General features: G+C 43.8%; 1 protein-coding gene across 2 annotated transcripts in view; it reads right to left on the reverse strand.

Moving 5' to 3' along the window:
• C2CD3 (C2 domain containing 3 centriole elongation regulator) overlaps nucleotides 1-22,483 on the reverse strand; it is a 494,984-nt gene that overhangs the window by 345,904 nt on the left and 126,597 nt on the right. For both annotated transcript variants that reach the window (XM_078658566.1, XM_078658565.1), the window contains exons 17-18: nucleotides 17,667-17,847; nucleotides 16,999-17,179 (exon numbers count right to left, since the gene is read on the reverse strand). In XM_078658566.1, coding sequence (XP_078514692.1) covers nucleotides 16,999-17,179; nucleotides 17,667-17,847 — 362 coding nt within the window. The remainder of the gene's footprint in view (nucleotides 1-16,998; nucleotides 17,180-17,666; nucleotides 17,848-22,483) is intronic.

The raw sequence follows: 22,483 nt of genomic DNA on the forward strand, positions 1-22,483 counted from the left end.
ATCCATATGATGTGTGGTATGGGATGCTACTCTATGGATTACGTGCCTGGCTGTATGTTCAATATGATAGGACGCTGGCTAGTGTCCATAGTGCGACACGGCTGAGACTCCTGACAACCGAATGTGCTACAGGATTAGAGACATGTAATGATGATTGTAGGTACCTGAGAGATGGACATCTACCATTTCGTAAAATATTCTTTGGCGGATGTTGGAATACCCGGGGTAGGCACAGGGCGGCAGGACTGGATTGCATATTCTGGCGGCTTAGTCACCTCCTGTTTTCTTCGGCAGCGGGAGTTCTGTGCCTCTTAGCCCCCACAAATGGGAATACCCCACATTTGGTTTGCGTGTTGGCTGGGGGGAGGGGATGGGGGGGTTTGGGTTTACTTTGGCTGGTTGGGGGGGCCGAAGTGGGAGGGGGGTGGGTGGGCATGAACCGGGGTAGTTGGGGTGAAGTTGGTTTTGTGTTTCGGGCTGTTTTGGCACACATAACCTATGCTGGCACGATAACACTAAGGGCGGGGGAAGGTTTTGGCAAGTCGGATTGGCTGTCGAGGAGCGAGTGGATGAATGGCAGTGGTGTGAAGTCCGGTTCTATTGGAGGGTACACATGATGGATCACGTGAGGGCGTCTGTTTCGTATCACGGAATGCATGGTGGGTGGGGCATGAGGATGGGAGATGACATCAGTGCCTATTGGTTGCCGGGTAGTGCACTGAACAGCTGGCTGAAGATATATTCTAAATTTATGTATGGCTAAGGGAGGAACAATCAAATGGCTAACATGGAATGTGAGGGGTCTCAACAAGCCGCAGAAGACCAGGCAGGTACTTGCTTATTTGAATAGGCATGACGTGCAGGTTGTCTTCCTGCAGGAGACGCATCTAAGCGGGCAGGCAGCTGATACAGTGGCGAGACGCTGGGTGGGAACAAGAGTGGCGACTTCATACTCCTCCTATGCCAGGGGGGTTATGATTCTCATTAAAAAGAATGTCCCCTTTGTGTGTTTGCATGAGGAAGTAGACAGAGAAGGTCGCTACATTCTATTACATGGTAAGCTCTGTGGTACGCTGATAACGATGGTTAATGTGTATGGGCCGAACATTGATGACCCCGACTTCTTTGTCACGTTATGGAACAAGGTTTACAAGCTGCCACCTTCTGCGATTATTTGTGGGGGCGATCTGAATGTGACGCTCGATCGTGGTCTGGATAGAAAGGAGGTGAGACAGGCTACAATGAAACGTGCAAGTGAGGCGGTTCAAGATGGGATGGAAGTACTGGGATTGGTGGATATGTGGCGTCTGGGGCATCCGGGTGTGAGAGAAGGCACCTGTTACACGTCTGCGCATGATACCTGGTCGCGATTGGACTACTGGCTGGTGACGAAGGATGTTAGCGGATGGGTGGTGGGGACGGCACATTTGCCTCGCACGTTATCTGATCATGCGCCTGTTTTGATGGAAGTGGGAATGCCTACGCATGCACATGCCCCGTTTACATGGCGGTTGCCTCCCGGGGCTCTGATGGACCAGGTGTTCCGTGAGAATCTGCGCAAAACGATTGAAGTCTTTTTTTATAAGAATGTTGGTTCGGTAACAAGTGCGGGTGTTGTCTGGGAGTCTTTTAAGGTGACAGTGCGGGGGGGATGTATCGGAATGCAAGCTGGAGTGCTCAAATCGCTCAGGGGCTCTATGGATAGATTGGAACGAGAACTGCTGAGTTTGGAGCGGCAACGTGAACAGCAGCCATCGAACGAACTATCGGCTGAAATACGCTCGAAAGTCACAGAATACAACGAGCTGGCTGAACAAGAAGTAAACTATTTATCCAAGCGCTCTAGAGCACGATACTATGGGGAAGGTGGCAGACCGGGCCGGGGACTGGCGGATAGAATCAAGGATCCGTGGGCTAAACAATGCGGAGTGCAGGAAATCAGGGAGGGTGACAGGACGGTGACGGATGGGGAGGGTATACTGGCATGCTTTACGCAATACTACACTAACATGTATAAGCATAAAGAGAATGCCTGTGAGGAAGAAATAGCGAAATACCTGGAGGACATAGCGCTGATCTGGCTCTCGAAGGGTCAGCAGGACTTTTTGATGCAGCACATCACGGAAGGGAAACTGAGGGATGTAATCGCGGCATTGTCCAATGGCAAGGCAGCGGGTACCGACGGCTTACCCTCCGAGTTCTATAAGGAGTATGTGGAGTTGCTACGGTCACATTTGGCAATGGTGCTGGAGGAGGCTCTTGAACAGGGGCAATTACCAGCGACGATGAGGGAGGCTCTATTAGTGGTACTCCCTAAACCGGGTAAACCGCAAGACAGATGTGAGTCGTACCGCCCTCTGTCCTTGATGAACACGGACGTGAAAATTATTGCTAAAGTGCTGGCCACACGCCTACAACTGCTCTTGCCAGTTATGGTCTTGCCGGATCAGTCAGGCTTTGTACCACTGCGCTCGACGACGCATAACTTGAGAGCACTGTTCGCAGTTCTTCATTTACTCAAACCTGACTTGGCTGTGGTGGCGGTCCTTTTGGACGCTGCCAAAGCGTTTGATTCTGTAGCCTGGGTCTACATGGTGACGGTATTGCACCGCATGGGTGTGCCGTTCTTTTTGACGTCCCTGATCGTCTTGCTATATACAAATCCAGTAGCGCGAGTGCGAGTCAACGGTCGAGTATCGGCACCTTTTCCTATACAAAGAGGTACAAGGCAGGGATGCCCGCTTTCACCTTTATTGTTTGCTCTCATCATGGAACCCTTGGCTTGTATTTTGCGGCAAAGACATGCGGCCTCGGCTCTATGCTTTCGTCTTCGCTCGTTGGCAGTATCCATGTACGCCGACGATATGGTGCTGTATATCCGGGAGCCACAGGCATATTTAGATGGGGTGATAAGAGAGTACATCAGATTTGAGCGATTCTCCGGTTTGTCAATAAATTGGGATACATCTATATTGCTGCCTCTAACCGATATTACAGTCCCATTTCCAATAGGTTTCCTTTGGAATGGGCCTCGGACCCGGTTCGGTATTTAGGGATATGGATCCATAGAGACGCCCAAGAGATAATCCGTGCTAATTACGGGCTGGCGATTTTGAAGTTAGAAGATCAGGTTGCACGCTGGATACGGTTAGCCCTGTCGTTTGCAGATCGCATAGCCCTGATTAAAATGGTGGTGCTCCCCAAATTTTTATATTATTTTGTAAACATTCCTCTTCCTCTGACGACTAACTTCTTTACGACACTTCAATCCATGTTAATCACATTAGCCTGGGGGGGGGAAGAAGCCTCGAGTAAAGAGGGACACCCTGACCAAACCATATGAGCAGGGCGGCTTCGCAGTACCGGACATGCGATTATACTACTTGTGCGCACAAGCTCACTTTGCTTCCTACTGGGTCTCAGCGCCACCGTACACGCCGCATGTAGCAATTGAGGCTGTGGCGACTTATCCATTGCCCTTGAAAGCAATGGTTGTGAACACACACTCGGTGCACGAGAGGGGCGAGGTGGACACAGTACAGTGCACAGCGAAGGCATGGCGGGAGCTGGGAAAACGTGCTGATAGATTGCCGCTTTTTGCACCGGCCATGCCATTGCTATATCATGAGCATATTTCGGTCTCGAGTGATGTGGGGGCTCTTCAGCTGTTGCAGGGGGCCGGTCTGCACACCATGGGGGATATTTTCCCGGCTGGCCAGTTTATAGGCCTGCAGACGTTATTAGAACGCGCGACTAACGGAACCATGGCCACTTTCACCTATGTTAGGCTGCGAGCCGCAGTGCGCGAACACTATCCATCTTTCCCAATGGAACCACCTACGCTGAATGCGCTGCAGTTGATGTACATGGCAAACTCTCGAGTGAAGATGGTGTCGCGCATGTACAAGGTTTCGCAAGAAGATGACAGTGCTGTGGAAATGACTGCGAGGGTTAGATGGGATGCATGTCTGCTGGAGCCACTGTCGGATGATGACTGGACTGAGTGCTGTGCTATGACTGGCAAATTTGCTGTTAATGGGAATTTTAGGCTCATACACTATAAGTTCTTGCAACAATGGTATTACACTCCGGAACAACTGTTTAAATTTGGGCTGCGTGACACACCTGCGTGTGTGCGTTGTGGGATAGCAGTGGCCAATTTTCTACACTTGGCTTGGACATGTCTGCGTGTGTCTGGGTTCTGGACGGGGGTGACGGAGGCGCTGACTGCCATGACTTCAGTGACGATTGATGTGGAACCACGCATATGTTTGCTGGGCATGGTGTCTAGTATTCCGTTGAGTGTGAGGCGATTGGTTACGTTGGCGCTACAGATGGCCAAGCGCAGAGTGGCAGCCTGCTGGGGAGGGAGGAGGGCCCCAGATGTTAAAACTTGGTTGCAGGAAATGGCGTACTGTAGGGACCAGCTGACGTGTTATTATGAGGAGCTGCAAGTGGGCTCACGCCCGAGAGACATATAGGGCCCGTACACCACTTACATGCTGGCGCGGCTCTCTGACAATGACTCCGCTTAATCGATGATGCTGCCGAGTCTGGCTGCTCCCTACAGGGCGGAAGGGACTCAAATGCTGCGGACTGCCAGGCTGATGGTATTCCTCTGGTCATATCTCTCTGATGCTCCTTCGGGAATACACCTGCTGTCTGGCCAGTTGTAAAACACTCCCTTTGCTGGACTTCCTTGTGGATGTTATCAAACATTACTGCAGATATTGGTTGCTCTCCATTAATGTCTCTGATGTTTATATGCCACACGTGTCTCCATGTTGATGTGCTCTCCGCTTGCCATGTTTGTTCTATCTTCCATTGCTCAATTAATGGTCCAACTAGGATCCGGGACGAGTGTTGGGGAGGGGTTGTGCTCAGTTAATTAGTTTGACCATGACATATGGGAAAATTAAGGCTAAAAGGAGATCTGTCGTTGATAATGCAAGTTGAATTCTGCTTTATCAGAGTTTATTGCGCCGCCGGGCCTTTGGCTGTCGGCATTAAGGCTGTGTACTGATACCTGAATGAATGTACGTTATAATAGTTGCGGCTGGCCCATCGGGTTGTAGGCCGGAAGCTGTGTACTTGCAGAATGGTGTAATAAAGGTCTTTCTATAAAAAAAAAAGAAGAAAAAAAAAGTCTTCAACCACTGCGCCACAGAAGGAGAGGTAACCGAATTCATGTCACTTGCCAACATAGTGGTAATACCCAAGGAAGGCAAAGATCCACTACTACCCAAAAACTACCGACCCATTTCACTAATAAACTTGGACTGCTAACTATACGCCAAAGTACTAGCCACAACACTAAACAAAGTGCTCCCTCAGCTGATCGGTAGCACTCAATTGGGCTATCTTAAAACACGCATGTCCCACGACAACACCAGACTCCTCTGTCAGATAATAGAGCATTCCTCTAAATCACACAAACCAGCGGTAACAATCACACTAGATGCAGAAAAGGCAATCAATAGAGTATCTTGGCGATTCCTAGAGAGGAGCATGCAAGCGTACAACCTAGGAGACAGCTTTACGAATATGGTCATGGCATTGTACAAAAACCCCAGGGCACAGATAGCTATCAATGGAACTACATCCTCCCACTTTAAACTCGAAAGAGGTACGAGACAAGGGTGCCCACTATCCCCACTACTCTTCCTGCTAGCACTCGAACCCTTGATTAAAGACATTCTAGCCAACAAAAACATAGAGGGTGCAACTATCAACAACACTACAGCCAAGCTGGCAGCATACGCAGATGACCTGCTCATAGTAACGGAAAACCCCGCTCAGTCCATTCCAGCACTAATGCACACAATCAAAACATACGCCAGACACTCAGGATACAAGCTCAATAGAGACAAATCGGAATGCATGCCCCTCAACATGCACACAACCAAATAAATAATAGGGGACTCAGGGCTAGCCTGTCAACCCGAATCTGTAAAGTGTCTAGGCATCCAATTTGGGAAGAACCTGAGAACCACACTAGAACCGAATGAAAAAGCCACACTAGACAAGATCAAAGGATTACTAGAATCCTGGTCACCCAAGTTCATCACCTGGTGGGGCAGGGTAGATACAGTCAAAATGATGATCACACCCATTGCTAACTACATGACAGGAATGCTACCCATGGCATTCACAGACTAATTCCACAGAAAAATGGACCAAATGCTAAACAAATTCATATGGAGAGACAAGAAACCTAGATTAGCCCTAAAAAAACTCCAGACTAGAGAAGAAGCTAGGAGGGCTCAACATGGCTGACCCAAGAACCTTCTAAACAGCCTCTATAGCTAGACAAGGAATGCACTGGGTCCTCCCTAGCCAACCATATAAACCAACATGGCTCTCTATTGAGAGGGCCATCCTAAACAACACTGAACCCCTGACTCTCCTCACCGCTAACAAGCACGCACAACTGGTCATCCCGATCTTTAAGATCATAAGACAAGCACTGCTCAAAGTAGACCAAAAACTCGAACACAGCATCAGAAATTCATACTGGGAAGCGCTCTGGGCAAACTCCAAGATCAAATACAAGGGGAAACCCCTAGACATAAAATCATGGAAAGAGCTAGGCTTCTCGTACCCTGCGCAGCTAGAGGCACAAGGATCCCCACACACCTTCAACAACCTGAAAGCTCAACACACACTTCCAGACAGTGAACTATACAACTTTCTAGCTATCAAAACAGCCATAACAAAATCTAAACTAGCGAAACATAGAGCTTCAATCTTCAACTACATACACACAATAAATGCAAGTGGACATCTGGTGTCACACCGATACAAACTCCTTCGCCCCACCTCCACCAGACTCAACGCCCAAAACACCAATTATTGGGAAGGGCAGCTAGGTACCAAACTCACAGAAAAAGAACTAGAAACCTTTTGGGCAGCCCCATCAAAAACATAGTATCGCCGGTGCTAGCACAAACTCTGGCTACTTCACCAAGCATACTGGACACCAGCGCGCCTAGCATCGATAGGGCTCAAAGAGAATGATAGATTTTGGAACTGCGAGACAGAAAAAGGCAACCTCACACACCTCATATACCACTGCAGCAAAATCAACAAATTCTGGGGGAGGGTAAGCATTTTCATTAACAAAACGATAGGCTGCACTCTTGCCCGAAATTTTGCCATTACCACCACTGCCCACATCACAGCAGACGCACCCACTGAACAAGACAGACTCCTCTTGACTACAGCAGTGAAAACAGTTCTAACCAATTGGAAAGGCACTTCCACAGTAACATTCAAGGGATGGCTGAACAGGGTGACATTCCTCAGAGGAGCAGACAACACCACACTCAGACACACACCATGGAAGAATCCAAAATAGGAAAATGTGGGAGAAACTGGACATACACCTAAATGCATATAAACCACCATGAAGACCAAAGAACCAGATCCAAACCAGCAAAAATAGACCCCAACACGTCCGGCTGACCGGACAACAAACATCCACCCGTCAATTCTATGTTCTATGTTACGTTTAATGTTTTAACGATGGAGCAACCAACCAAACCAACCCCTGCTCAAAAATCTCGTACGCCCGGGACAAACTAGGGGCAGAAATGAGCACAACAAAGCACTAAACCCGTAGTATCCCATGTAACTGCCAAAAACATGTAATTGTGGTATGTCATCTTTATTCTGTAACATGTAAATACCAATAAAAATATATATTTTTAAAAACAAAAAAAACTTCTAGTCCGTCCTCCACCCCGTCATCAGAGGTGTCCCCCAAGGATCTGTGCTTTCCCCTCAGCTTTTCAACATTTACATGGAACCCCTCACCTCTCTACTCAGGAAATCCAACATCCCTTTTCACTTATATGCCGACGGGACGCAGCTTTATCTGGAAACCACTTCCATTGATGACATCCAGAGACTTAACAGCACGCTCAAGGAGGTGTACCTTTGGCTCACAAATAATCACCTGAAACTCAACCAAGAGAAAACGGAATTGCTCCTTATCTCCAACAAAAACAACAACCCCCAAATTGAAGAATGGCTCAAAGCCATTGACGCCCTCAACGGCAACCTCGCCCTGGCGGATTCAGTAAAATCTCTTGGCATCACCCTAGACTCGAAACTGGACATGAAAAAACATATTTCAAGATCGGCCAAAAGCGCCTTTCTCAACCTGAAACTACTTTACAAAATCAAACCCTTCCTCCCTCCCAAGGACCTTCAACAAGCCACCCAAGCACTGGTACTCTCCAGAATTGACTATGGGATTGCAACTCTAACCGGGACAGCAGTATCACACCTCGCCCCCCTGAAGACAACCTTTAACACAGCAGTGAGGATGGTCACTGGAACCAGGAAATTCGAACACATAACTCCCACCATCAGAGAACTTAAATGGCTCCCAATTGAGCTGCAAGCCAGCTTCAGAACAGCCTGCCTCACACACAAAGCCCTGCACACAGGCAAACCTGAATACTTAGCCACCAAACTCAAAAGGGCCGGCCAGTCCAGAAGCCTCAGGAGCTCCAACACCATGCTACTCATCCCGCTGAAAACACGTAAGAAAAAAACCGCAGCCAAAACATTTGCTGGAAACGCCCCTAAAATCTGGAACTCCATTCCCCCCCACATCAGGACGACCCCCTCTTTTCCAAAATTCAAGAACCTACTCAAAGTCCTCTTCCTCGAACGATTTCAAGGGAACAGATAGCAGCCCAAAAGAAAAAAGAAAAAAAGAAAATACTTTAGTCCTCCTCTCCCTATCCTAAAGACGGACGACACCATCCCGAATCAAGAAACCTTATTTTTTTTTTTTTGGACTCCTGTCATGACTGAACATTGAATCAGCTCAGAGATTCATTTGATTTGTCCTACACTCTCCCCCCTCCCCTCTTCCATATCCCTGCTATGTGCGTTTGTTACCCAGCCAGAACCCTCATGTTATATCAATTATCTGTACCGTCTTTTTGCTCTTATGTGTACATGTTGTGAAGCGCTCTGATACCCTCGCGTCCAGCTAGCGCTATATAAAACTGCTAAATAAATAAATAACCATGAAAGCACATGCAATGTAAAATAGCACTATGTTAAGCTCTAAAACAAACAAGTCATGGTGCTGTACAAGAACAAAGGGATACGAGCTAAGGAGAAAGGATATAAGATCTGGGCACCTTTGATCCAATGGTTTAACAGAAGATGTGAGGTAGGACGGATTTAGATTAATGTAAAGCACAAAGAGTGGGAAGATGGACTTTGCCTAAGGATATCAGGCCTGATATGTTTCTCTTTTCTTTTTGCTCTATAACTTTTAAGCTACTTCCCACAAGAAATCGATAAGTGTTATTAGAAGGATTTTTGTTTCTTTGTTGTTTTATATGCATAACTAAAGTTAGATTGGATTTCTGTTTGGAATGTATATATTTTGTACCTTGTGGCTAAATAAAAATAAAAAATAAAAACAAGTCATAAACCAAGACATTATAACATTTAAAAATCCTTTATTGAAATTCATGAACGTAAAAAAAGAGGATAATTTTGCCACCCACTGCTCAAAAGATTAATGATTTTCTGTGACATAAAGCTGGTTTAAGAAAAATACATGCTCTAAGACATACAGTAGGAGAATAAGCATTTGGAGGTGCATCTAGCAGGTTTACATCTTGTGAACTTAGGACTCTTAAGCACAGGGATTTAAAATTTCTGCACGAATGGTTGGTAAAATATATTACAAAAATACAAAATGTAGCAAGTTCTGCGGGGAAGATTAATTTCATAGGGAACTTAAAATGGCAGCAGAATCATACAGGCCCAGGGGGAGGCAAAGTTGCCATCCAATGGATACCAATCTAAATCCAGACAAGAATATTCTGTCCCATGTATTAGTCACCCATTCTAGATACGGCTCCATGCAGTATCTGGAATAGGTGAGTGGGGAATGTTGGTTTGGATCAAAATATATTTTTGGGTATAAGTATTAATAACTATAGCAAGTACGATGGGACCCCTCAATTAACTAAATAAGGCCCCGGAACAGAGGGGAAGAAGGCAACATCACTGTAAAGGGTTGTTCCGTCATGGGCCATTAATCTCAAAGCGGTGGTAAACATCCAACATTTTGAATTAGAAGGAAGGTGACAGATAAATGAAATTTTTTTTTGTAAATTTTCTTTTCTTTAATAATCTGACTGTTTCTTTAGTAAAGAAACAGTCAGATTATTAAAGAAAATAAAATTTACAAAAAATTTTTTCATTTATCTGTCACCTTCCTTCTAATTCAAAATGTTGGATGTTTACCACCGCTTTGAGATTAATGGCCCATGACGGAACAGCCCTTTACAGTGATAAGTATTAATAACTCCACCATACATACCCCTTTTGCGTTGTCTATGGTCCATGAAACTTTTTCTAAGAGTCAGCTTCTATCCGTTTTGTTCAGATCAAATGTCTTGAGAACATTGAAGGCCTGCCAAGTTTGTTAGTTTGACTTAGGGACTCATTACGATGTCGGGAGGAATCACTTCCACCTGACACCGACTCGGTCATGTGACCAACTGACACCCGTTCGTCGGTTCCGACCGCCCCATTACGATGTGTCCGAACATTATTCGGTCGCATTCCTATATTTTACTATGGGGGCATGCATTACAGCCATAAACCGGGCGTAATGAATTCTGCCATAGTGAAATGTGAAGTGCAGTTTATCCCTGCGCTCAACAAGTTGCAGGGATCATCAGGGCCTCCTTGGCCTCCAACTGGGGCCCCTGAAAACGCTTACCAACATGTTTCCATGTCGGACAGACTGGCATGGAAACCATGTCTGAAACAGTGCATTGCAATCTCAAGGGCGGGAAAAGTTACCCTTGAGATTACAGGCCGCAGTGCGACCGGCGGACGGGCTCTCTGAGCACGTCGGAAGCCAGCAGGAATGACCAGGCGAATTCCTTTACGACTGCTTCCATCAAAATGAGGCGGTTGGAAAGGAATCCAACCGGCTCATTACGATGCTGCCCTAAAGCCTCTGATCAAAGGTTGGAGCTTTTATGGGCTGTATCGTAATTGGCCCCTTAATTTAACAAAGTCAAGGAGTCTGGTAACCCAGATGACTGGATAGACAGTCGATGAGACTGTCTTTGTTGAATGATGCACAAGTGTTACACCACATTGATCACCATAATAAGAAAGGAGCTAAGTTGATCTTCTCCTCCACATAGTCAAGACCAAGCTCCTGGTGTACAAGGTAATTGAGACAGCTAACAGGGAGGCTCATCATGCGCCTACAGCTCCTGTTTTCCTCAATCTGCAAGCAACAGACATATCTATACCCCCCACACTCCCAAACCATAGGTCAGGAGGCATTTCTTTTTGTAAACTTTCAAAAGGTGGGCAGTTGGTTTCCTGCCTATAGAGCATTATAAATTAAATACAAACCCAACAGATTGTGAAAAATGCTGTCTCCTCATAGAAATACAAAGGACCTATGGGCTCGATCTGTGGAAGGTAAACCCAAGATAAGGAAACTCATGAGTCCTTGCTATAGATTTGCCCTTAAAGGACACTCGTTGTGAGCTGCGATTTTTAGGACCACAAACCATGAAATGTTTTTGATAAATTTGGCTCTAAATTCAGCTGGTCCATAAAGTCTACTAAGACACCCAACAGGATTTTCAGGCCATTTGATGTTCTTGATAGGAGTACAGCATCGCCAGCATACAGCAATATGGTGACAAGCTTGTTCTTAATTACTGGCATGTCCCAGCCCCTATTGGCCAATGCAGTGTCAAGCCCATTCATATAAAGAAAAATAAATGGGGCTAGAACGCAGTTCTGCCAGACCACCAGAACCAGGCCAAATGACAGAGCATTCCCTACTTGCACCATATCTGACTGAGGCAGAAAAGGGTCCTTAGTTGCAAGAGTAATTCTCCAGCAGAGTGTTCTTCAGTCGCATGCTTTAAGTATCCATAGACTTGACATCCAACGATGACCCAAGAATAAATATAATCACACAGGAGTGTTACACCTTCTAACCCAGTACTTATGAACAAAGTGATGTCACGATAGTCAATAACTGATAAATACTGCCTCTTCAAATTTATTGAAGCAGAAAAGTTGGGTAGAGATGTACAGTACAAAAACCATCAAACAGAACAAAATATGGGAGAAGAAGAATAATAAAGGCAATAAATGCAAATTGACTATTTATACCTACATAAAAAACTTGAACATGTAATGGTCTTTGACAGAGTAATCACATTTTTTCTTTAAGGGCTAATGTGCTGCAGACCATGGCACAAATCCGCTCTCCTGGAAGAGATCTTGGCACTGGCCAAATTCACTCATATGTTTAACATGTGATAGGCAGATCTGGCAACAGACATACAAGGGAGAAGAACCACTACTTGGGACCTTCGATTTCATACAATTATTCAATGTCCTTACCCACAGACTCTAAACTTTATTTTCACCTTGAACTTAGGGTCAACAACACCAACCATTGAAAAGCATGGTCCAACCACTATTTCTGCACACTACCCATATGGTTTATTCACAAAACATCTCTTGAAGTGACCTTCAACAACAATTATTGTAGGCCCCAGTATAAAGTACCTAAACCAAGGTTTTAAAATTTATTTAATAAGCTACAAGGACTGTTTTAAGATACACTGTGTCAAAATTCACAACCCAAAATTAAGAGAGTCCTGGATTAGTGAACATCTCTATAAAGAAACTGACACCCACAGCAGCCAGCAAACTTGGACGAGTTCTAGGATGATGGAATTCAAATACCGTGAAAGTAAATAACAAAGTGATACAGAAGGCTGATAGGTTATCATGAGCAAAAAAAACACCAAAACACCTTCAGATCTTAGTTAATCAGAGCAATAACTCATGTCCGAACCATTCTAGGGGTATCATCAAACTGGAGTTCCTTAAAACCAATGAGGTGGCAAAGTATGAATGACTGTGGGATCTAAAATCTCAACTGGTCAACAAGGTGGCCGAATGGCATAATGGGAGGCTCAGAGGATTTGGACAGCTAAATCATATGATAAAAAAGGTGCGCCGAATCCCATGGGTGGGAAGTTGGCCTAAACCTGGCAACAGTGACTGCATTGTTATCAGCTTCAAAACTGAATTTGCTGTACATACCATTTTTGCTAAGGCTTAATTACCCTACAAGTGTCAAAAGTAGGATTAAGGCATTACCATTAGGGTATTTTTTATAGGCCAACAGTTTGTTCTCGGATTTCATTTTCCCTAGGAAATCTGGGCAAGAATCTGCCTCCTCCTGGGACATTTTCGATTCCTGTTACTAATACGTTTGCAGTCCTATCTCAACCATACCTTTTAGATTAATGGAGAACAATTGCCAAAGAGACTGATTAAAGTACTGGTTACAGGAGCTGCATTACCAACAAAACTCATAGATCAACAAGCTCCTTTTATAGACTTGCCACTTGAAATATTGTAGGGTTGATTGCAAAACGATCTAATCCTGATTGGCTGAGAGCTATCAAGGGTTGTGATGTTTTATGCAGCCAAATAACCTGGGACACGTCCTGCGAACACATAGGTGGCTTTATATGCTATTTTACTTTTGAGACTCCTGTGTGCTCAGGTAGGGCTAAAGGAGGTTTGCTCACCTTAGTAGCTCTTTCATTTACAAGGTAGTAGTCTGGTCTAATCTTGAGTGTGGTAGTAGTCTGCTCTTATCTGAGGTCCCCTTATTATCAATTAACTTTCATCTACTTTTGTCCAATCATGGTTTTATTTATACATTTGTATAATATTAATTCAAACACTACTGATATTATGAACTCCTTACATGAGGAACTCGAGTGCTTTTATTAATAGCCACAGCTGCCCTCTATTTCTTAGATGGTGTTAAGAATCACTTTCACTGGCAGAGTACATTTGAGCTGAATTGATTTTTATTTTGATGTGATGTGATCTTCAGAGAGTCAATCTACTGAATAAAGAATAAACTGAAACTTAAAATACAGTGTGAGATGCACTATGCTGTTTCTTGGCATTTACAGGAATTCCTGAAGAGCAAACACTCTCTGGTGATCAAATCATAACTTGATGCAATTTCAGACACATCAGTGGCAAAGGGCAATGGTGGAGCAGTGTGTCTACCTTGTTGCACATTGAGACTGACTACCCTCAGATCAGCCTTTTCTTTTTGTAGGTTATCGGTAGTGGCTAGCATGTTCATCACCATATATCTGACGGTCTATGGCAAATGCCTAGGTAGGTAGGTACAATAGGTTGCATAAATGTGCTAAATAGGAAGCTAGACAACAGTGTAAGATTCACCTAAATATAGAACTGTCTTACTCACCAATGCAATTTCGAACAAAATGGATTACATTTCAACAGGCACCCATCTATCTAGCAGTAACAACAGACAGGCACGCACATCCACATCCCAATATTTGCACTGAAAATTTTCATGATACATGGTATTTCAATAAAAATTAACACATAAGTATTTAAGAGTATGTGACTAACACTCAAGGAAACAGTGAAATATGGTTCAAGCTCATAGCTAATTAGATATCACCATATATTCCGCTTAAACTATAGCCCTTTGTTTCTAATCTTGAAAGGCCCTGGTTAACAACAAACCATCCACTTATACCTGAAAGCACAGACACTTGTACTGTAGGTACAGTAACTCATGAGCATTCTCAACATACCTCTTAATATTTACTAAGCTTGAATCTGGGCTACTTGAAGGGTTAAAGGATCATCTACAAATATACAAAGATGTTTGTTCAAACCCTACCATATGACACTGTCAAATCCCGAAATAATTAAAAACTTGCAGATCAAAAGCACACATAGTTGTGCAAATTATGAATTAATACGAATCCCTTAGGATGTAGGGTATAACATCACTTAATACATTGTATACATGTAACTATGTGGTTCTATATTAGTATGTTTAATAGAGGGTCCTCTGGAATTGAAGTGTGGGTCTACGTTGAACCTTCATTATAAATGAAGTTCTTAGGTTTTGTTTCTTTTTCTACTTTTTTTTACATAAATACACAACGAAAACAATATTTTTCCTGTCTTTATCCCCCTGTACCTATTTATAAAATCAAAAAAATACAGGAAGTATTTCCCTTGTCCGACATCCCATGTTGTCAATTATCTCTGTCATGTGATGTGTGGAGATCAACACAACAGAGAGTAAATAACCAAATGGATGACATTTCCATGAATAGCTGCAGATGACAAAACATTTCACTGCTATACTAGGTGTAGGTGTGTGCTCTATTGTATGATATTAGGTGCTAAAGTGCCCCAACGGTATCCAAGTGTGAATGTTCAAGTTACATATATATATACTTATTACCAACCTGATATTTTAGCAGTGAGTCAGTCACATAACTTTATTTCTCAGGTGAAAAACTGGCATAAAAAGTATTTTACACAAGCAAATTAATCAATAATTAACACAGACTATTACATAATTAAATACAATCAGATTAAAAGCAGGTAAAAATGTGAGGATACAAGTTACAAAAAAATAGCCCTTAGTTCATAGAGAGTTGCTAATAATTTATAGAAAAAATAACTTTATTGGTATGTGAGAGATCAAATTCAAGGAGCTAATCTCCTCCTATTTAGAGCAGATAAATAAAATGAGGAAAAGCATGTAAAAGGATCTGGTAATGACTTAGGGAAATGAAGGGCTGGGCAACACTGTCTAAAATTCAGCTTACGCACAAGAGGGACAATGTATCTATTTCTTTCGGAAGTATATCCTATTTAAATAAGGAGGTTAAGCAGAACTGCTTGTCCCAGTGACAAATCTGCTACTTCAGTTTCCAGACAATAGTGCTTGGCAAATGTATGCCTGTCTTTGAGCGGCACTGCTACATACAAGGCTGCTGTTGAGGAAAAGCCTCTGGTTCAGTGTTGCATTACTTTTCCTGTTCTGGTTGCCATTTTATGATAGAACACGGTGGAGGGTGAGAACCACCTTGTCAATGCTTGCTTAGAGAGAGGGTGACCCTTTGCAGGCTTACCAAAGGATTCAGAGATCTGGTCGGCTCTTTTGGCATTGGAGGGAGGACTGACAACGAAGTAAGGGAGAACCACCGGCTTGTTGATGTAGGAGTCTGAAGGCATTTTTGCCATGAACTTTACATTTGAATGCATCACAGCGGTGCGATTCAGTGACTTCAGATTGTGGTGGAGAATTTACCCCCCTTCCATGTACATGTTCTTCGATGGTCTTTCAGTAGCTAAGTACGAGTGCTTGAGAGATATAGAAGCTCAGAGTACCAATACTTAGCTGTTGTTACCTGCCTTATTGGAATTAAAAGAGGCCCAAAATGTTTGTAATGTCTTGGTGATTTGAAGGCAACATTTTGTCTGGCATACTAAAGCAAGCTTGAGAAGATATTGTTAAGCCAGATGCAAACCCTTTCAAATATTTAGATTAACAATCACATTTCAACAGTCCTGAGGTTACATTAAAGAATATGTAGTGGACCTGAAGTCTGGATACGGGCCATAGGTAGACTCCTTGGAACTGTTAGCTGGTAAGAGCCTGACCAAAGTACAGAATGGGGACAGTGGAGCTACTGGCTCAGGTCTGCTATAAATATTTCCAGTACTAAAAACATATATTCTCCATGGATACTAATGTCTGTCAGGTCACCTTTGAGAGTATTGAGTGTCCTCTTGAAGAATATGTATTATTTTAAACAATGATTTATAAATTCCTTCTGTGGGGTAGGACTGGATGAGAGGAGCATGACGGGTATTTAGGGGCTGAAAGGATTATACCTTATATGTAAAATACAAAACACATTGTCTGGAGACCCTCTTTAGAAAAATAAAGTCTGGCTGCCATAGATAATTCACCCAAATATTTATTTGGTGCACAATGTTCAGATTGCAGTGTAATTGAGTTTAGGAACTATATATCATCTGTTAAATAGGGGATTAGGAATGTGTCGTGTTCTTTGTTTTAAGTCATCCTACCTGCACCAGATTTCAAAGGGAATTCCTCCTCCAGACTGGCCTGGCGTAGAGAACGCACTCAACAGCAATCTCTGGACCGGGACATCAGCCAGTGACAGCAGGGAATGATTCTGTTTGTCATTGAAGACGGGATCAGGGATGCATAAAGTGGTAGACGAGCGCACTGGCTTTAACGACACACCTAGGGAAGTAAATAGGAAAGGACAAAGCTTAAATGAAATCATGAAGCTTCATAGGAAGAAGCATGTAAAAGAATATACCAGACAACACTTTCTCATAATCCTTTGACATAGTTTGCATTTGAAACAACAGGTACACATTAGGGGCCTTAAGCAAGAACTATCTACATATAACCATGGCTTCCTTTCACACCAAAATCCTGCTTTAATTAAACATTAGTGTTGTTAATTTTCCTCTCCTCAATTAAGTGTCATTCATCCTCATCTCAAGAGCGAGAATATATCTTTGCAATGCAGTTCCCCACACATAGAATTAACTGGCAATATCCATATATTATATCCCAGGTATTGTATTTTGAATCATGCAGAAAGTCTAACTTCCGTCCATTTCTACAGTCATAGTAGTCTTTTTGTTACCCAAATCATACATCAGTTTTCAGCATCAGCAGAGTAATTAACGAATGGGAGCACATTAAAAATGACACATACCACTTTCCAGTTGCTCCATCGCCTGCCTCGTGACATGATTGGATTCTTGAACTGGGAAATAGTACTGCACATAGCAGTCCGCTTCTCCCCAAACAGTGGACTGGAGTGGGGTAAGCCCCTTCACTTTTTCTACATGAATTTCAAAAGTGTGCTCTGTCAGGCCATCTGCTTGTCTCTCCACCTGAAAATGGCAAGACAATCAACCTGGACAATAAAGATACACAACTGCTGCCAGATATTACATCTATAAAGAAAATCAAATTCTCCTTTTTCAGATATTACACACAAAACACAATACCTATATTTATAAGGGCAGCCACTGATTGCAATGAAGTGTGTATTTACTCCATGCACACAACCTCCTTTTGTGCTCTTTATCCACCTGGGAACTTTTTTGGTTACTCTTATGGTTCGTGCTATATAAAACTGCATAAAAAATAAAATAAATATAAAGACCAGATTGCATAGTCGTTTGAGCTAGTCGGTCGGGGTTCCCCTATTGAATGTAATCTTTTGACCCCTTTATGCCATTTAATAATACTGTGTGCAATCCAGTAGCAAGCCACTCAATCTTTGTTTCAGTCATCATAATTAAATGTTTTCCTTTAAGGTACAACATAAGGCCGGCATACCCACCTCTGTCTGTGCAGCCCCGCACTTCTTTCAGCCTTTGAGTTTTGTCCTATTTAAACCAGGAGATAGGTTTCCATGCCCAAACAGAGTGTGGCGAAGGAGAAACAGAATCATCCCCTTGCATTTCTTATTTATGCAATGTCTTTGTTATTTAGTATATGTATAGAACCATCCCCCTGTCCTCTTTGGGAACACATAGAACATTCACTAGAGAACAAGACACCAAGTTCTGGTCGATTTGATGACATAAACTTGTCTGTCTTACTCCGCCACCATTCGACTAGATATTGTACCAGAGTGGCTTGGTTGTAATGTAAGAGATGTGGGATACTCAGGCCTCCCCGTTTCAAGTGAGACATGGACTGTTTCATGTCAAGTATCAGTCTTAAACTCCAAGCTCTTCAACCCAATATAGGATGTAGCGAGATTTTGCAAATGTTTTATTCCTGTCTTGGGAATTCGTAGAAGTAGAAACTGAAATAGATATTCTGAGGCAGCTTGGAAATGGGGTCCATAAGTGAGAATAGGACAACGTCCACAAATGTGGTCATCTTAAACATGTAATGTCTGAAAAAAATGCCTCATATAATGACATCGTTCCAACAATCTCCTTAGTCTCCCTATAGATCACCAGGTAAATATATGGGGTTCTTTCAACTAGTGTTTGCCCGTATCCTGCCCCCTGTCGCTCTGGTAATCACACTCTTATTTTGGGTTGTCCCACTCCCCACCCCCACTGCCTCCCAATTCCATGCCCCCTCCCTCCTAAGTATAGCCACCTCCAGTTCTCCTCTCACCTTTAAAATCTCTGTTTTTGGGGGGGATCTGCTGGTTTATCGCGTTGATGAAGGACTTCCTAGATCCACACTGAGATTTCCGTTGTGTTAAGTCAAGTTTTTCTTTTTGAGACTTTGTGCCACCACTAATAGGCATAGATCTGAGTCCAGCCTTCCCAGGTCAGGGATCCTTTAGGTATGTCCAAGAAGAGGCCCGGTTCAGTGCTTGCCTCTTCCACTGATGCCATTGTAAAGTGTTGAGCCTCCAATTTAAGGTGGATTTGGAATGGATAGCCCTGTGTATACATCACCTCCTTTTCTCTCAAGAAATTTGCTACAACTTTGAAAGGCCATCTTTTTATTGGAGTGATTGCTGTTAAATCTTGGAAGATCTGTATTTGGTCTCAAATGCATCTGCAATTGGACATGGGAACATATCTGTGTATTTGTTTTGGGTTTTTATCAGGTTCTACCAGGATGGCATTGAACAGATTATTTAAACACTGCTCCAAATCATTATTGCAAATTTCTCATGGGATGCCACATATCCATATGTTGTCTCACCGGCTTCTATTTTGTAAGTCCTCACGTATCCCTTAGAGTATGATGTTGTTCTTATAGAAGGAAAAACCAAAGGAAATGATGGACGGAGCGTTGACAATACAAGCACTCACCCCCAGTCAACTGATCTGGGTTTAATCCATCACCGTTCTTTAGCCCACTCTGCACCCCAGTTCAGACATGGCCATATGCAAATCAGTTTGACCCTGTGCCTCATGGGAACAGTCCAGCCTGAACTGCCAAGCCATGCCTTCCCTGGACCGGAAACAAGCTACCGAGGACCGGTTTCTGGCATTTCAGCCGTCTTCAGCCCGGCTTGCTTGAATCCAGTGGCAAAGTGAGCAAGGGACTCACGTCTGAGCATACCCTGCCAACTTATGGCGAACAAAGAAAAACCAAAGGAAATGATGGACGGAGCGTTGACAAAACAAACACTCACCCCCAGTCAACTGATCTGGGTTTAATCCATCACCGTTCTTTAGCCCACTCTGCGATCCCAGTTCAGACATGACCATATGCAAATCAGTCTGACCCTGTGCCTCATGGGAACAGTCCAGCCCGATCTGCCAAGCCATGCCGTCCCTGGACCGGAAACAAGCTACCGAGGACCGGTTTCTGGCATTTCAGCCGTCTTCAGCCCGGCTTGCTTGAATCCAGTGGCAAAGTGAGCAAGGGACTCACGTCTGCGCATACCCTGCCAACTTATTGCTGATGAGGATTATGAATCCGAAACCGGTCCCCGGATGCTTTTTTACGGTCCAGGGAAGACATGGCTTGGCAGTTCGGGCTGGACTGTTCCCATGAGGCACAGGGTCGGACTGATTTGCATATGGCCATGTCTGAACTGGGGTGGCTGAGTGAGCTAAAGAATGGTGATGGATTAAACCCAGATCAGCTGACTGGGGGTGAGTGTTTGATTTGCTCAAACGCTCCGTCCATCATCCCCTTTTGTATCGCTTTGTTCTTATAGAAGGCTTATCCTGCACTGTAGTTGGTCGGTAGTATGGGTCTGAATTTCTATTGCTTCGTTCATGTAGCATCGATCTCTGGTCTCCAATGATTCTCCCTCCACCAGTGGCTCAAGGTCCTCCGCTCAGGAGCCCCTGGCCTCTGCTGTCTCGTTAGAGGCAGTGCTCCTGGAAGGTAACTCCTTCCTACCCTAGGCAGCTGCCGTGTGGCTCTGCCAGTTTTTGAGTGCCCGTGCTCACATGCTGTCACAAGCTTTAGTTTCACCCACAAGGTCCTCCCCTGCACATTTCTTAGCTGTGAATGAGGACTGGAAAAACCGTCTCCAGAGTCTCTCGCAACCCAGGTGCCGCAGCTCCAGAAACACAGCCACCTAAGTAAGAATGATCACAGGCTCCAATCCGTCAAGATACTCAGGTCGCCTCTCCAAAGGGAGAATCTTTACTGCAGAGGCAGCAAAGGGGGAGGGGCAGTGACGGAACTGGAGTATAAGCACATGGGGAGTGAGGGAAGGGCGGACAGAGGCTTCAGGGGAGGATTCACCATTCGCTTGCAGGCCACTACCCCTCAGTTTCAGGCATCGGTCTCTTGGGCCTCAAAAAGACTGCTCAAATACTTGAGTTTCCAGAACTCTAGTGATCCCTTTCTGCATACTGGATGTGGTAACGGCCATGGTAATGTGTCAGTGTGGTTAACGTGTCAGTGTCCACCTTTTGGGTGATACCTGGGATGGTCTGCCAGAGGTCAGACATAGTCGTTTTCCATGTACCTGCATTGGCTCACGTCCCCTCCATTAAATATTTAAATCACCTAGCTGCTGTCTGAGAGTTTTCTTTCATGTCATGTGCAAGAAAACACCAGTAGGGCAATAGCCATGCCTACAAAAACTAAATTCTGTAGAGTTTCTTGATATAAAGTATGTAGGACAAATATCAAGTCAACAACAAGTGAGGATGCATTTGCTTGCTTCATTGTTTTTACAAATCACAGTTCCACTCCTGGATAGCCAACTCAAACCAAATATACTTTTTTCATCTTTTAATTTAAATATTCGCTGCATTGAATTCTTCACTTTTAAAAGTATCCATCAGGATATTCTACTGCGTATCCACTTTTGAATTGCAGTTATTCTAATCATTAATTGTACAGAAGGAGTGAGAGAGCAAAATAAAACTGTAGCCACTGTGACAGGAAATTCTTGACTTAACTCAGACTTGAACTAAGCCACAATATCAAAAGAGAGGAGTTAAAAACGTAACAACTTGAGAAGTCTCTAGGCCACGCATTTCGAAATTTCCTCTATTTTGTTGCGTACAAGATTTGGGTTGTGGTAGTCTTCGAGAAGAGAGAAGTCTTTTTAGGATCTCTCTTGGATGAGCCAATAATTGGATTGAGTAATTTCTGGACTCCTGGGTGGTTTCCAACAATCGTCATGTACAAAGACTGGTGTTAAGATTAAAACAGATTGTGGAGGTAAGCAAAATGGAATTAGATTTTACTACCTCTTTGTGGGATAATTTCAGTTACATTCTGGTCAATCCAACCTAAAAATACAAAACATAAACGTATCTGAATTCTCACAGTACGGGGTAAGCTGAACTTACCCTTTGGGCTATCCATCTGAATGAAGAACCACATACGTCTGATTTGCAGTTTTGTCACCATCAGAACCCCTTGGCGGATGTAAAACTATTCTCGGTGTAGCTGTGTTGGTAGTTTCACAATAATGCCTAACCAGGACAGTATGGCTTAATTCTCAAACACATGTCAAATGCACTGAAAAATGACTTGGTAAGTACATAGCTGTCACAAGATAAAGTAACCGAGGGAGAGTCTCACATGTAGGGTCATCATGATGTGAAGTGTCTTTAGGGCTTACTC

The sequence above is a fragment of the Lissotriton helveticus genome, chromosome 8 (assembly GCF_964261635.1).
Source record: "Lissotriton helveticus chromosome 8, aLisHel1.1, whole genome shotgun sequence".
NCBI classification, from domain to species: Eukaryota; Metazoa; Chordata; class Amphibia; order Caudata; family Salamandridae; genus Lissotriton; species Lissotriton helveticus.